The 16,976-nt window shown below is 45.3% G+C and overlaps 1 protein-coding gene across 3 annotated transcripts in view; it reads right to left on the bottom strand.

Annotated features, from left to right (window-relative positions):
* Positions 1–16,976, bottom strand: part of gabra2a (gamma-aminobutyric acid type A receptor subunit alpha2a) — a 40,515-nt gene that overhangs the window by 17,341 nt on the left and 6,198 nt on the right. For all 3 annotated transcript variants that reach the window (XM_035420089.1, XM_035420091.1, XM_035420090.1), the window contains exons 4-7: positions 10,652–10,719; positions 6,128–6,348; positions 3,618–3,700; positions 901–1,044 (exon numbers count right to left, since the gene is read on the bottom strand). In XM_035420089.1, coding sequence (XP_035275980.1) covers positions 901–1,044; positions 3,618–3,700; positions 6,128–6,348; positions 10,652–10,719 — 516 coding nt within the window. The remainder of the gene's footprint in view (positions 1–900; positions 1,045–3,617; positions 3,701–6,127; positions 6,349–10,651; positions 10,720–16,976) is intronic.

The following is a 16,976-nucleotide window of genomic DNA, read 5'->3' as shown; positions in this document are numbered from 1 at the left end:
TTGTGAATGCAGCGTTACAGTGGACAGCCCAGTCGGCTTCTTCAGGCATAAAAGAAGACGTGGATAAACGCCTGCTCCCTTCGTCCCAGTGACACAGGGAACGGCGCTCGGCGTTAGCGCTGAGTCTTTAACAAGCAGAGAGCCCCAGACCGTCCCCCAGCGGCCGTGTTCCGCGTCAGAGGGCCGGGGGAGGGGGGGCAGGGGGACCCCCTGCAGCGGAAACGCTGGTTACACCTGAGAGACAGGTCGGAGGTGAAGACGGCCTCGCCGCGTGAAAGCGAATCATTCGGTTAGCCGAACGGCTTCCGGCACACTTTCCTGCGCCGGGCTTCGTGGATAAGGCTCCGCAGGGGTTAGCTTTTTATGTTTGCGGTGGAAAAAAACACCGCGTGCTGCATACGAGAGAAACAATTTCGCCCATTAAGAAATAACAATTGCGATGCTGGAGGAACAGCAGGGGCACCTGAAGGTACAATTAGAGACAATCCATATGGATACATGGAATTAATAGCCTATGAGGTACAATAATAATACGATGTGATCCGTGATCTATGTGGATATAATAATGTAATCTATGTGGTCCCCTGAAACCGGGTAGGGTAGGAATGATGAAATAACATAATTAATTCCATCCAGTCTAAAAATCCACATAACCCCTGGAATAGTGGGACGTTTAGAGGCACACCTGTGCAGTGGGGTAGGGTATACCTGTACAGTGGGGCGGGGCACACCTGTGCAGTGGGGCGGGGCACACCTGTGCAGTGGGGCGGGGCACACCTGTACAGTGGGGCGGGGCACACCTGTACAGTGGGGCGGGGCACACCTGTGCAGTGGGGCAGGGCCCGCCTGTGCAGTGGGGCGAGGTGGGGCAGAGCACACCTGTGCTGCGTTGGAACATACCCGTGCTGGACTTGATGGTTTCTTCGCCGACTGTCTGTCCGAGCAGGTCGTACTGATTCAGCCGCGACCCGTCCGGCGCCACGTCCACGGAATCGGTGGCGTTCCGCGTCCAGACGTACGTCACCTCGGTGATCGTGTAGGCGTCTGCGGAGGAGGGCGAAAAGAGGAAACCCGCTCCCGTCAGAAAGGTCCGGAACCGTGGACCTCGGACACAAAATGGGGGGACACAACTTTGAGTCAATCTGTGTGAAGGGGAAGCTTTTCTGGGACGGACTTAGGAGGGGAAAATCTCCAAAACTTGAAAAAAACACTGAAAAATATTTGGTGCGATTGGAAAGTAGGAGTCTCTGCAGTCTACAGTTATTTGAGATTCTGTAGAAAAATGTTAATTTATGTTAAATGTGTGTACTGTAGGCAAAAACACAAAACCATATTTATTTTCAATGTGAATTGTTATAAAGCCCAGATCAAAGCTCATTTCTCAGGAGCCTGCTGTGATTTTATTTCTTCATTTAGTTTATCCTCATTAAATTTATTCATTTGTTTATAAGTAACTGGCTGGTTCTGCAAGGTTCTTTTGAACCAGTGACTAACTGCATCCTTTGTTCCTCGATGGTCTGCTCTGATGGCAAACAAATGGTAGACTGAAACACACCTTCAAAGCATTCAAAATGCTGTGGTACTTCAAATATAAACCGGCAGCTCTTGATGTCGCTGGAATCGGACGTACGCGGAACATTTGGGCGAGATTTACGAGAGCAGCATTCTGAGACCGTGCTCTTCAAACGGATTCACCAAACAAACAACACGAAACCGAGGAAAAAAGAAGCCAAACTCGAAACGACAAAGCACAGAAGAATATGTCTTCAGACTTCATCTTTGTGAAACTAGGTGGAATGTGAGCAATTAAAGGATGTAATTCTTCTTATTTTCTTCTTCCTCCTCTTCCTCGTCCGCCTCCTCCTCCTGAGCTGTGGTTCTGCTGTAAGGCTATATCGGACAGCACCAATTCAGTCACCAAAACCCATTGACATTGACCACATGGTGGCACTACAACAGGGAGATTAACATTTTGGCCTATATCTCAGTAACCATAAGGCCTAGAAGCATGGTCTTTTTTTGGCAGATTCCCTGAATCACGCAGAATCCAACATAAGCACATGTAACACATGCGAGCACTTCCTGCCACACTGCTTGTGACTACAATATTATTATTACTAATACCAAACAAACAAAAAAACACGTCAGTCCATTAAAGGACTTCACTTCACATCACCGATTTAGTGTTGGTTTAGTGACCGAATTTAAAAGCAGTTTCAACCTGGCGCAGGCAACCCATGTGAAAATCCGAGCTTCGACTGAAAGCGTAGCTACGCATGACAGGGGAGAGCACAACGGTTTATCAGGGATGAAATCATTTCTCATTTCCTTCTGAGGGGGCCCTGGGGAGAGAGGGACGATGATGAGACACACGGGTGCCCCGTCACACTTTTACACCCCCCCCCCCCCCCCCCCCCCACATCCGCTCGTCCAGGAACGGGAACCAGGGTGCGGAAAACAGTCCTTACTCTGCAGCGAATCGAACGGGCTACGCTAGTGAAAAATAACCCCCTCTGACCTGTGCATCGGTCGGAATGATGCCACTCGTGTTTATAAGTGTCAGATGGCCTTCGGAAGGTAAAGCGGGAGGTTAGAAAAACAGAAATGGGGGGGTGGAGGATGGGGGGGTGGGGAGGGTGACTGAACATTCGCCTGAGTGATTACTGATGTGGAGATGGCTATTGCCGTGGCAACAGCCGCTGTGACTGGCGTACGGATGGGAAGGCGCCACGCTGGCTGCTGTCTGCGGCAACGCTCACCAAAGCCACGGCAAAAATATATTAAAAATTTTTTTTAAAAAGATGTGAGAGTTTTAAAATGAGACGTCAGTCTGTTACCTTCCACAGCCAGTTTTTTTTTTTTCTCTGCTTTTTCAGTTCCTGAAAAGGCAGGGATAACATTTTCACGACTAAAGGCGGTCTACTTAAAATAATGGCTTGAATAAAGGCTATTACGCGTGTTCCCGCGCTTTCTGGCGAAGCGGCGGAGAGAACCGGTCCATGTTCCCCGCAGAACAAAAGGACTGCAGTCAGGACTAAGCTAATTCACACTGCGCGACTGCGTTCTGCGCTCAATAAACCCGACAAATAGCCTACTGCAAGCGCTGAGGGGAGAGACGGCTCTGGAAAAACACGCTTTCATGTATGCATCTGTGCTGTATTTTTCTTTTTTTTATAATGCAAAGTGCACTATTTGAAATGTGCTTATATTTCACATAAGATGAACAATAATGGTGCATATTAATATAACCTTTTGAAATATTTATATAACCTTGATATAAATAACCTTGAAGCAGTGTGCACTATACACAGTTTTTTTTTCATTTCCATTTTTTTTTCCCCACAGTCCAAAAAACCAACGCACCAGGTGCTGAAGGGAAAGCCTGTTTGTGCTCAGGGAACAGTCCCGTTGGCTTGTGAACCGCAACCTTGGATAAAATTTGTAGTGCGTATTTATTACGATGTGAGGGCGAGTTCAGTTTCAGTTCTAGCAATCACAGAACTCCGGCATGTTCTGCAGCTCTTTGGGGATGTATGGTGAGTGCAGGCTGTTGATTCGCATGCTTTAAAGACCAGGGCGCAGAGATCACTCTGACTGCCGCCTGTGTGCATACTTACAACTGCCGAACTTCAGTGGGCAGGAGTGGGAGTCCATGGGGAAGTCCTCCAAGTGCATGGGACACTCTGCCTGCACCGTCAGCCTGGGTTAACACACACACACGCACGAGCACACGCACGAGCACACACACATGCACAAAGGCACACACATAATTATTATAATTAGCATTACATACCGATGTTAAGACACTGGGCCTCATTCACAAAACCTTTCTTAAATAATTCTTACTTTTGTTCTGAAAAAAGGTTCCTACAAAAAACCAATATGGGATTCATGACACGCGCAGACATTTTGTTTTTGTGCATATCCCAGGTGTATGCGATGATGAATGCTGACTGTTTGTACATTTCAAGCGCAATTATGTTCATGGCATTAGCATAAGGAAACAGCCATGAACAAATACAGATTTAAAAAATATATATATATGAATTACAAAATGTTCCTGGAAATATTCCTACACACAGTTTACGATCAAATGTGATCGTAAAGAGAAAATCATATAAAAAGTCCATCATATGGATTTCTTTTTTTATGTATAAACAGCTTTATTTAGTTTCCAGTTTTATGCATAAACATGGGCAAGTTAATTAACAAGTTTATGGCATGCAGCCTCAGGTTACTACGGAAATCAATTATTTGGGGGTGTGTGCATGCACAGAATTTCTAAAGGAAATTCCCAGACAGTGTTGGGAATCTTTATGCACCTTATGTGATTAATCTAGCATCACCATGCATAAGTGCTCTACCAGGGGATAAAGTCCTCCCTTTCATAGAGGGCAGACTACCACCTGACCCCCCCCCCCCCCTCTCCCCGAACAGCAAAGGAACCTCATTTGCCTTCTGGCCCCAGAAGTGACACAGCAGATGGGGAGGGGGGTGCTCATATTCCCCCCATAAGTCACAGTTTTATTGAGGAGGCGGCTTCACGTACAACTGGCAGATCGATGGGGGCGGGGGCTGGGGGGGCTGGGGGGCAAGGACGGGGGGCTGGGGGGTTATCGGAACACTGTCTCACACCTTCATCACCTGAGAGAAAGGAGCCACAGCGGTAAATCAGACCCCCCCGGGATATTATTTATATGTACAAATATTGTGCACATTATGGGTATTGTATTTTATATAGATGATGAAAAGAAAAAAATGTTATTTTAGAAATGCACAAAAATGTATGCCCATAAAGAATCTTCCTCAGCTAAAATAATTCCCGTTGGAAGCAGGGAGAGCAACTATGAACTGAGAAATGCAAAGTCTTCGTTCAGCTTGAAATCGTTGTCAAAGCAACTGAAATAATTGTCACCTGAAGCGATGTTGTGCAAAACTAATTGCCAACTGATTTTTTTTTTATTTCATCTCCGCAGAAAACAAACATTCGCGGCAAATTCGCAAACAAACAGCATAGCAACGACGCCGGCACGGATTTGGCGAAGTGCAACAAACAAGAAATGACAGCATCCAAGGGTCAAAGGTCATTGACCTGTCATGTAAACAACTGCACGTTGTTTAAGGGACCCGGTATGTCCTCCAACCCTAAAGGGCTACCCCAGTCTAAAACTGACTAGCAGTGTTTAATGGAAGCACACAGAGGGAACACAAAAATCAAAAATGGCTAATGGTCCATTTAAGGAAGATAATTTTTTTTTTGGAAACCGGAATGTCATCAACTATTTTGGCAATGGTGGGCTGTACTGTATGGGAAGACAGCCTTCAGTCATGGAATGGACACATCCTGCAAGAAAACCAAAGGGATGCTCAACAGTATCTTTTTCCTCGCTGGGGAGTCTTTTTTTATTTTTATTTTTACCTCAATTAATTGCTTTTGGGGGGGGGTTGGGCCTGGTTTTTTGCCCAATTTTGTATTTCCTCTGTACAGCATCTTTGTTACAGTGTCTCTGTAAAAAGCGCTATACAAATGAAGTTGAGCAGAGTACACTCATGCCCTGTTGGGACAAAACATGCCTATTTTTATAACAGTATTATCAGCAGGGCTCAGGGCTTGGAACTGGCTACATAAGTACGCATGTTTGGAGATGAGCGTTCTGCAATTGTATTTACCCGTAACAGCTTGAGTTATTTGACGCTACATATTTCATTGATTGTGGCTACTTACTCTATATTATGTCTGAACACATGAACGCGGACAGTTTTCTTGCTCAAACTGTTGTAATAACAGATTATCATGAATACGAGCAAACAGTGAAAGGGTACTTAGCTAACTATGTCTGCCATTATAGCTAACGGATCGTGAATGTTTTGGCTCAAACTATCCATCCATCCATTATCTGTACCCGCTTATCCTGGGCAGGGTCACAAGGGGTGCTGGAGCCTATTCCAGCGTGCACTGAGCGAGAGGCAGGAATACACCCTGGACAGGCCACCAATCTATCGCAGGGCACACACACACCATTCACTCACACACTCTGGCTCAAACTAACCCTTATAAAATAAATAAATGCCATAAAAAGGTGTCGAGGGTGAAATCGGGGTGGGCGGGCGTGTTAAGGTGGCGTACCTCATGGTGTAAAGCAGCGTTCCGTCCTCCATGATCCTCAGCAGCTTGTTGGGCATGGTCATGTTGTGCGCCACCGACTTCTTCCCGTTGTGGAAGAAGGTGTCGGGCGTCCAGATCTTGCTGGCCATCAGGTTGTTCAGGCGCAGGATGTTCATGGGGCCGTGGAACTTCAACCGCTCGTCCTTCCAGCTCTGCCGGAAGAACACATCCACCGTGTACTCCTGCGGGCGGACATGAGAGAATGGTGACTGTCCTGTGGACGGGCACGAGGGAATGGTGACTGTCCTGTGGACGGGCACGAGGGAATGGTGACTGTCCTGTGGACGGGCACGAGGGAATGGTGACTGTCCTGTGGACGGGCACGAGGGAATGGTGACTGTCCTGTGGATGGGCACGAGGGAATGGTGACTGTCCTGTGGACGGGCACGAGGGAATGGTGACTGTCCTGTGGACGGGCACGAGGGAATGGTGACTGTCCTGTGGATGGGCACGAGGGAATGGTGACTGTCCTGTAAACAGACGTGAGACAATAATGACTGTCCTGTAAATAGACATGAGAAAATGGTGACTCCTGTAAACAGACATGAGAAAATAATGACCGTACTGTATACAGACGGGAGACAATAATGACTGTCCTCTAAACGAACGTGAGACCATGGCGATTGTCACGCGGACAGAGATGGAACAGTGATGATACACGTCAGATTGAGAGCCTATGAGTCAATACCATGACAACGTGCGATCCAATCGTCTCGGGGGAAAAAGGTCATGTATATTTGGACAAATGGCAGTCATGAACTCAAGAGTCAGGAGATCTGATCGATATTCCTCACCAGGAATAAGAGGGGTGAATAAATGGCAATGTCTTTCTAGCAAATTCTGAGGCAGTGTAATGTGCTCGGAGGACACACAGGTAATGTCTACAACTGCTTGTTTCTAACCTGCATGCCCCACTACCTGTGGAGCGGGTGACTCTGATCTATTTGAGGGGTTTCCTTGGTGACGGTGCCCCACCAATCAGCCCACAGTCTGACACGCCCACAGAAAATTATTTTAAGCGAGAACTATATAAAATCAAAAACGGTTATGGTCCCTTGCCGAGTTGTGTATTTAAATGCTCTCTCTCCTGTTCCAAACATCCACTCCGCCTCTGAATAAATACGGAAATTATTTTTGCGAAATCACGGTTCTATTTACCAAGGCGCCCGACTGTGATTTCATAAGAGGGCAACCGCTGCATATCATTTAAAAAATCAGCTCCGAAGCGGAGTGAACAGCATGACAAATCCGCTGCACGTTCCCCTGAAAGCAAAACAGGCCCAGCTGCCGAAAATTTGAGACTTATAAAAAAGCCGCGATTAAAAAGGCGTGCAAGGGGCGAGACCCCACCCACCCCCCCACCAAAAGAACAAAGCTGCACAGCACAACTCTGAGAAAAAAGAAGAAAAAAAAAGAAAAGCGGAATAGTTGTGTTTGTTATGGAGATGAGAGGAGAACCGCGATGGAGCGAATCAAAATGAGCAGGGTTATCGACGAGGTGAAAACAATCGGGAATGAATCATACACACGCAATTCACCAGATCAGAATGAGCATGACTGCTAAGCCCTAGCACTGAAAACGAACATCGAGTACACACCTGAAGCATCTGTTATAAACAGCCAGGGATCCAACGTCTGAAAATATATCCATTCTAAAGTAACAGGAAGCATGTCTCTAAAGACTCCATTATAAACACCCAGGGAAATGCGGACCTTGAACTCAACCATTACACAAACTGAGAGGGAAACGTAGGCCTCGAAAACATCTATTTTGAACTAACAGGGACACGCCGGTCTCTACAGCTTCCATAATAATTAATAGGAAGCTGAAGTGCCTGAAGGGTCTGTTATGAACCAAGGGAGAACATGGCTTTCTAAACCACACTTTATAAACTAACATGGACTGTGGCTTTCTAAACCACACTTTACAAACTAACATGGACTGTGGCTTTCTAAACCACACTTTACAAACTAACATGGACTGTGGCTTTCTAAACCACACTTTACAAACTAACATGGACTGTGGCTTTCTAAACCACACTTTATAAACTAACAGAGAACATGGCTTTCTAAACCACACTTTATAAACTATCATGGACTGTGGCTTTCTAAACCACCATTTACCAACTATCATGGGGTACCTGTTAACAATGAATAGTGAATATATGTCTCTAAATCACGCTTTGCGTGCCATGAGAAGATTAATGGGGGATCCTGGGCAGTGTCCAGGGGTCTGGATGGAAGAGAATTCAGTGACTGTTTGAAGGGGAGGTGTCTTTCCATTGGAATAAAACACAAGGTCTTCAATAGAAAACTATAATGCACACAGTTGTCCACTAGACATGGCTTTTTTAAAAGTAAGCAACAAAACACAGTGGAAACCAGTACTTGCAATATTTCCAGTTCCAGTATCTGCCAGAACACGTAAAAACAAATTACCCTCCTGACGCATTTACATTCAAAGGTAAAGATGCAAAATATTAACAGTAAGATATTACAGAATACATCATATCAGTGAGACCAAACCCTAATATTATGGTGCCATCTTGGTTTTACAAGTAGGACATTTTTTCAAAACGACAAAAATCTCAGTCCCTTCGTTATTGGCACAATGAGATTACAAGATCAAAGGACCATTTCTATACTCTGTAGAGTCTGTAGAGACTGCCAGCTCGCTAGGCGTATGGCTAAGTGTCTTAGCTAAATTGGCTTTGATCTACGAGAGCCGGTCTACAACGAGAAACCGCAATGACAATCAAAGAAATAAATAAATTTGGTATTTAAAAACACACACTCTGCACCTGCTACCCCAATCCTAGCGCCGTCTTTTGCCCACTGAAAGCGAGGCTATTGCTCTGAGACCCTAATGCATTTCACCTCCTGGGGAAATAAGATCAATCTAAGAAACCCAAGGATTTCAGCCTAGCGCATGTCTATCTTTTCAGGCTCCTCAAGAGGACGGCGATGGTCCAACGGCACACAATAAAGCAAGAAATCAATTTAATAGCCACTGCGCGGCACCTCAGCAGCTGCAATTGTGAACAGACCAGACAGGTAAACACAGCTCGTATTAGTGCCTTTCCATCCAAATTCATCCCAATTTCAACCAAAGGTAATGGCTTCGCAAAAAAAAAAAACACCATTGATTTACTGATAGGCGGAAATGGATAATGGCTGAAAGAAAAAGCAGCAGTTAATTAGTGAAATGTGTGGGCTTTACCTGGGAGTAAGGCAACAAAATGTACCTCTGAAAGAAAAATGTATACCTCTCAGCATTGAGCCTTAATTTTAGAAGGCAGTGGACAGCCTACCCCAGCGTATGTTTGACTGAATTCAGCCAGGGGGAGGTAGAGAGGGTTACAGAAAGAGATGGGATCACAGTAGGGAAGTACTATGGAGGAGAATGGAAGCTCTGGCCAAACTGGGGAGTTTGTACATAAGTTGACAGTTGGCCGTCACACAATCTCTTGTACTGAACGCTCACAATAATGCTGACTTTATGGACATCAACCACACCTTTCTCACTAGCTCCCATTTACACATACACTGATCTTACTCAAAACTCACACTGGCAAACCCTATACAGAACCTCCCGCACGCTAGCTTACTAGCAGATTCACCACACATGCTGAGCACGCACGCAAACTCAGACCAAGTTTATTCAGAAACATAAACCTCTCCTTCTGAGGGGAAAGAGATCATTGCTGAAATTTAAACAAAAATATTTTTGAATGGACTAAAATGATGAAAACGTTTCGTAAAATGCTATTTGTGCTCATTGCTTTAGGTTTCAACCGGCTGTTTCATACATAATTGACCATACTCGGTTAAAAACGCGATTTTCAACATTCATGCAGCAGCCGTCTAACCGTCATATTCACAGGCTGTTTACACTCTGAGCTCCAGATCTGTTTGACGGGCTGTTGAATTACCGATCTCCCACAGGGCCGGGCAGAAGGATGGCTATGGCTATGGCACGGCTGCGCGCGGGAAAAAAAAAAAAAAAAAACGAAAGCGGGATATTCTAGAATCTTCCCTCCGACTGTTCCCCGAGACCCGGCACCCAGCCCGTGCTGGCACGACGTGGACTTGCCGTCGTACAGTTTTCATTCTAATCCGCCATATTATTCTGCCACATGCCTACTTCTCACCAGTGGAAAAAAAGCTCCGCACATGAATGGCAACGCGGGTGACCCTGCTCCCACTGCGATTGGCTGTCGTGGAAGATGGGTGTGGTTTTGGGGGCACGGTCGACGAGGCTGCAGTTGAAGGGGCTTGAAAAGACTCAGCTGTTTATAGTACAGCAAAGATTGGATCCCAGAAGTGACCTGGCACCCCAGGGGGAATGAGGGGGGCATGGGGGGTCTTGTCAGGGAAGGGAGCTGTTACCCCAGGAAAGTGACCCCATAAGCACACTGTAGATGGCAAAGGCCCATGTCCTTAAGCTACACTGTATGGACTATGCATCGACCAAGCAGAACTCACCATGTCCGTGTCCGACACCGGGCCAAAACTTGTGACATAAATATCAGTCTTCACTTCTGTGACGCGATCTGTGAAACAAAAACGTGAAAAGAAAAAGAATGAGTATCTGTTACTATAAATATAATATCACCATCATCATCACCATCACCATCATCATCATCATCCCTGCTATCATTATCATTACAACTCCTATTTTCCTGGAGTGGCTTTCTGTAACTCTTCGCCTCTTTTGCAGCATCTTAACGATATCGAATCCCTGCATTAAACTTAGATGACACCGTCGCCATGGCAACCGTTTGTCCACAATGCTTCATTGTAATTCAGTCGCCGCCCACATCCCCCCCCCCCGTCCGCTCGTTGTTGAGAAACGGGGGGGCCCGGTGCATTAGGGCCTTTCAGGAGAAAGAAACGGTACCTGCGCCTCCCTTTCTCTCTCTCTTTCACCCGCGAATGAGATCTTTCCGCTAAAGGAGGTCTGTAATGAGGTGTGTTTTCCTGAGCCAGGGCTAATTCCGGCAAACCTTCGAGTGCCTCTCTCCTCACCCCCTTCAGCCGTCCCCTAATGCTCCTGCCTGTGAAAGGTGACCCACATTTCAAAGGAAAATATTTTCATGTTTTTTTTCTTTACGGAAAACAAGCCACTCATGAGCCAAAAAACCCGAATAACACGCAAAAAATGTGTGAATTAATACGTGGTAAAAAAGGAGACCGTTGCATCTTGCTGAGGAGTTGGGATTTGCGCGTGCGGTACAGAGCTAGCGCACGCTCGAGCAGCTGGCATCTCTGGCCAGCGGGCTAAATGTTTGATGAGCGGTTTGCTCCGTAACGCCAGTGGTCCTGGCCCCTGGGGTCCCCTGCTCCACGGCCTGAATCACCAGCCCCCCCAGAACAACGCTCTCTCACGCGTGTGAATGCTTAATATGTAAACAGCACAAATGGCCGACTCCCTGTGACTCTCTCTCTCTCTCTCTCTCTCTGTCATTCTGTCTTTCTTTCTCTCTCTCTCACTCTCTGTCTCTTTCATTCAGTTTCTATCACTGTGTCTCTGTTTCCCTTTCTCTCTGACTGAAAGTTGTCAGCGCTGAGATTATTTCGGCTGAGGGTCGCAGTCAGTGACCTCTGACACGGGTCGATGGTTCAGTCTCGGGGTCAGTGGGTCGATGGGTCAGTCTCGGGGGGTGGAAGGGTACGACCTGTGGGGGGCGTTGGGGGTTGGGGAGGCGGGGGTTCAGGAGATAATTGGAAGGTGTGCTCTGTTCCTCTTCCTCATCTTCAGTTTGCCTGTCGCCCAGCGAAAGCAAAGGCAGAAGAAGAGCAGGGCGAGAGCTTGTACAGGAGTCTTAGTGAGTGGTGCCTTTACCCCGAGGAACAGCTGGCCCAGAGTGTGAGGAACACACGCATACAGACACGCGCACACACACACGCGCACACACACACACACACACGTCTCCTTCTTCAAAGAATCCCAAAGAAGAGATTAACAGCGAGTTAGAGAAGAGTGTAACAACCACGTATGTGACAGTCCAGGTTACCGTTATGTGCTCTGACGGGGACAGCTCCTGTATCAGTCTCACTCTGCAAATGTCACTTCTGAAATGATTACATTCACACTTTCTCAGGCATCTGCCTGCTTATTGTTCAACATCATTAATATCACCGTATATTTTAGAGGTCAAAGAACAGCTTTCAGCCATGCATCTTGATTTTTAGAAGTTTTTGCAATTTTCTTTCTTTATGTGTGTCTGACCTGGCAACCCATAATGGGAACACACACACACACACACACACAAGAACATGCACGCACTTACATGCACACGCACATGCACACAAATACTACACAGACATAATTATGGTAATGATTAAGCTTGATTATAATCATGCCTGTCACATCAGCACATATAGCTAAAACTATTCCATGAGTAACAATGGCCTTGATTCAATCGACCTTTGTATAGTCCGTAATTTAGAATTCTTTTCCGGTAAACATGAATCGGCAAGTCAGTTTTGGTGATTGCTGAGTAAGAATTTGAATACATAATTGCCAATTGTAATAAACTATAACTGTAAATTGTAATAAGAATTGCAATCATTAAAGGGTATGATGGTATCACATTCCAATTTCACATCAGTATTATATTAAAAATTGTTCAATACAATACCAACACATTGGTGCATTGCTTGCTGTTGCAGTATCGCATGTAATGCACAGTCAAGTCATTAGAAAGCTATCTGCTAACACGCTGGCAATGACTTTTCAGTGTATTACAGATATATTAGCATCACGCCACCAATGCTCGAAAATTCACCCTGTCAGAATATCCAGGGCTAATACATTGGAGATGCATTAGTGGTGGTAATTTTAGTAATGAGTAGTACAATGAAAGCATGACTGTCAGTAATTCTATTGTGTAAAGTTTCATTAGGGATATCTGGAATCCCCGTAGTTCGTACATATTGAAAATCTCCTTATATAATGTGCCTCAAGGCTGTTTTCATTGCTAATCCGTTCGGCATATTGTTCAGAGAATATTGTTATTTTGAAATAATGACAAGAAGAGCTATACGAAGATGAACGGAATTCAGCCATAGCGTGTATTATATTGGTGCGTCAGACTTCAGATAATATTAAGTAAACAGGAATAGACTAAAACATATACATGTTTAATTATTTTTTAAAAGTACTAATTTACCTCAACTACAAGCTTCAGGCAATTTAATGCATTCAATGCTTGTTTTTTTAATGTATTCATTTTGCTTCTGTTTTCTATTCTTTGGGAATTGAGGTCAGAAAAAATGCATAACAAGTACAGTAATTTAACATAATTCATTAAAAGCGTCCATAGACATTAGTACAGATGCTAACATAAAAAGAATAATCTGAACCCCTCAGAGCATAACTCTACAAATATTCAATTTGTTATGAAATACACACACGCATGTGGACACACATACATACGCACACACAAACATACACAGACGCACACACACACGCAAACGCGCACACACACACACACACACACACGCGCGCTTTTAGGCCACCGTCAAATACACTGCAGTGCAGGTAACCTGCATAGAGACCCATCACACTGCAGTTAATCTGGCACCCTGGGCAGTGAAGTGAATCTTTATTTAGGACAAAGTCCCCTAACATCCTAACAAGCACCCTTGGAGGGGAAACCAGTCACGGCGTGACTAAAACTGCAGCCAAAAAAAACGATCTGGCGCACCACACCTTCACCTGCAGAGAGTCACCTGCAGCATCGATGAAGTGACCCGTGTCTTTAATTACCACACGGGGGACACCCAAGGGGACGTGCCCTAACTTGGCAGACAGCTACGGGACGGCTGAGGTGCAGCATTCAGACACGACTCAAGCAGCTTGTAATGCACTCTGAGCTGTAGAACAGAGCATGGCGGAAATGTGACTGTAGGTCACTCAGTAAACCGGGGACAGGACGGGGTTTGCGATAGCGGAGGTTCGACTGTGCGCTTCCACACACAGACAATCCACAGATGTGCATCCTAAAGGACATCTTTCGATATGTCTGGCAGGCGGATAGAGGCAACCCCGATTCGGGACGATTCCTAGGGCCCTGACTGACAGGGGCCCTCAAAAAAAAAAAGGGACCCATGAAAAGATGTGATGTTTTTGTGGGCCCCACAATCCCATTCACTTAACGGACAGGTCATGGAGACGCAGTATCCTGGATTCGTTCAGCATCTGTCTTTAGCTTTGTCTTCACAATTAAATCTAACTGATTCTTTAATCTGATTCTTCCAGGGCACAGGCTGGTGAATCAATGTCGCTGGTGGTGGAACTTGCCAAACTGTGTTTGTCGAGAAAAAAAAAAAAAATTTAAACACTTGAGCTTAACTCTTAACAAATGTTGTCTGAGTCACCACTGAAGCTCCTTCATCCACACTAATCCTGCATACTAAGACTCATACTAAGCCTGTTTAATGTGAGCTCTGCCTGTTTCCAAAGTGGATAGAAGCACATTAAAGGATAACTGGTGCTTTATTCGACTTGGACCCGTTTTTTCCAGGCTATTTCCGCCATGCTGATCGGTAATGATAATAATTTTGTCACATCGTTCTTTGGGGAGCTTTGGTCACCCGGACAACCGCTCCACTCTGCTTTACAGTGCAGTCTAGTGGGGCCACGCAAACGAGCCCTGAAATGCTCATAAAATAACCGCCCTCAGAATAATAACTGCACAGCCCGAAGGACGTCATTTCCATTTCCGTAATTTTCCGTCAGTCCATTACCAGGCATTTGGCGTTTCAGTTGACAGACTACTTTTTTTTTAGCGGAAGCATACATTGTTCTCAGTGAGAATTACAGTAAGTGGAGAAGCACTTGATTCGCCACCAAGGAAGATACTGTAGTGAACAACTTTACCAGCAAAGCCCCCAACACCCCCGCCCCCCCCCCTCCCCCACCACCACCCATGTGCATGAATACAGCCTGCCGCAGTGCAAGTGAGGAACTTCAGCATTTCGGAATTAGTTTGGAGTCAACAAAAAAAAAAACGAAAAAAGAATCTATCCTGTAATGACCCTGTCGTGGGAGTTAGTGTGACAGATGAGGGTCACAGCCGATGCCTCCAGCAAGCCTCCAGTCCCTGAGGAAAGGGGAGTCAGGGAAGGGGGAGGTCATAAGGTCATGTGATCCCTGTGGGGGGCGGATCATTCTGAGGTACAGACCAAAGTCAGGGTGGGTTATGAAGCAGCTTGCTGTGGCCAGTGATGCATTAATGGCTGAAGCTTGAAAAACTGAGGAGAGACACAGTACAGGCACGCTGAAGACAGACCAGACAGAATGCATGAGTAATGTAGGCATAATGTCAGTGTAATATATGTGTAATGTAGGCGTAATGTAGTTGTAATACATACGTACTGCTGCTGTAATATATGTGTAAAGTAGGTGTAATATATGCATAATTTAGGTGTAATACATGTGTAAAGTAGGTGTAATACATGCATAATGTAGGTGTAATACATGCATAATGTAGGTGTCATACATATGTAATTAAGGTGTAATACATGCATAATTAAGGTGTAACACATATGTAATTAAGGTGTAATATAGGTGTAATGCAGGCGTAATACATGTGTATTCTCGAGTCCCAGAGGGACAGCAGTGCGGTGCACTGTGAAGCAGGCCCCAGCGGACATTACTAAACACACAAACTCCCCACCCCCCCCCTCCCCTTTCATCACGACGGGACTGCCAGCTGGCAGCACTCTGATCATGCGGTGAGAGAGTGATGGAGAGAGAGAGAGAGAGAAAGAGCAAGCAAAAGAGAGTGAGTGAGACACAGAGAGGAAGAGACAGAAGGAAGGAAAGGAAAGAATGTGGGAGTGAGATGGAGAGTCAGAGAGAGAGAGAGAGCGCAAGCGAAAGAGAGTAAGTGAGACACAGAGACGAAGAGACAGAAGGAAGGAAAGGAAAGAATGTGAGAGAGAGAGAGAGGGGTTCTATAACACAACATGGGTGCACTGCCCAGTGCTACACTTCTATATACAGTACTGTACGTGTTAGTGCTGCTCTAACCCTGTCATAACATCATGTACCTGTCATTTACTAAAAACAATCCATTTTCTGTTTTCTATTTAAAAATATGCCATGGGGGTTATCTTCAAAACAGATCTTTAAAACCTATGATTACTTAAAAAAAATTTTTTTAATTATCTTTCGACACTGTTCTGTGAGTTAAGAGCTCCCTGATCTGTCTCTGTTGGAGCATTGGTCAAAGAGGTTTGGGGTCTTTTAAGGTTGTTCCCTGATGAACCAATCGGTGGCTTACCTTACAGTTATAATTTTGACATGCAAATCTAACTCAAGCCTCAAGTTGATTTTGTGTTTCCCATTGAGAAAAGTCAATGGGAATTTTGTACCGAACCTAAGGGGAAAATTGTCTGACGCACCCCATGAAAACTGCAACTGATGACTCGGGAGTGCGCAGTTAGAGGTGGTTGGGACGTCTTTACGTAGTTTAATTGCCTTGTCAGGCGTTTGCAACCTTTCAAGGCTTGGTGGAAATGTCATTGCGAACATTAATCAGCGAGATTCTCTGAGAAAATAACACATCACTTTTACACTTGTTCTCCTGAGACTGGCTCTGGCACAATTCAGCACCAGTGGCACACAGTTTTGTGGAAAGCCATTATTCTGAAGGGCACTGGCACAAAAATAAAACCTAATAACCCTGGTGCAATTTAAACCAAACTAAAGTTCATTTCCAAAGATGGATGAAACAGTAATCTTTGTTTCATATAACTTTTTATTTTATTTTAAGTTGCCAATAAAGAAAAAACATCT

The sequence above is a fragment of the Anguilla anguilla genome, chromosome 5, assembly GCF_013347855.1.
Source record: "Anguilla anguilla isolate fAngAng1 chromosome 5, fAngAng1.pri, whole genome shotgun sequence".
Taxonomy (NCBI): domain Eukaryota; kingdom Metazoa; phylum Chordata; class Actinopteri; order Anguilliformes; family Anguillidae; genus Anguilla; species Anguilla anguilla.
The sequence above is the reverse complement of the archived record's forward strand: the minus strand, read 5'-3'. Positions and strand labels throughout refer to the sequence as shown.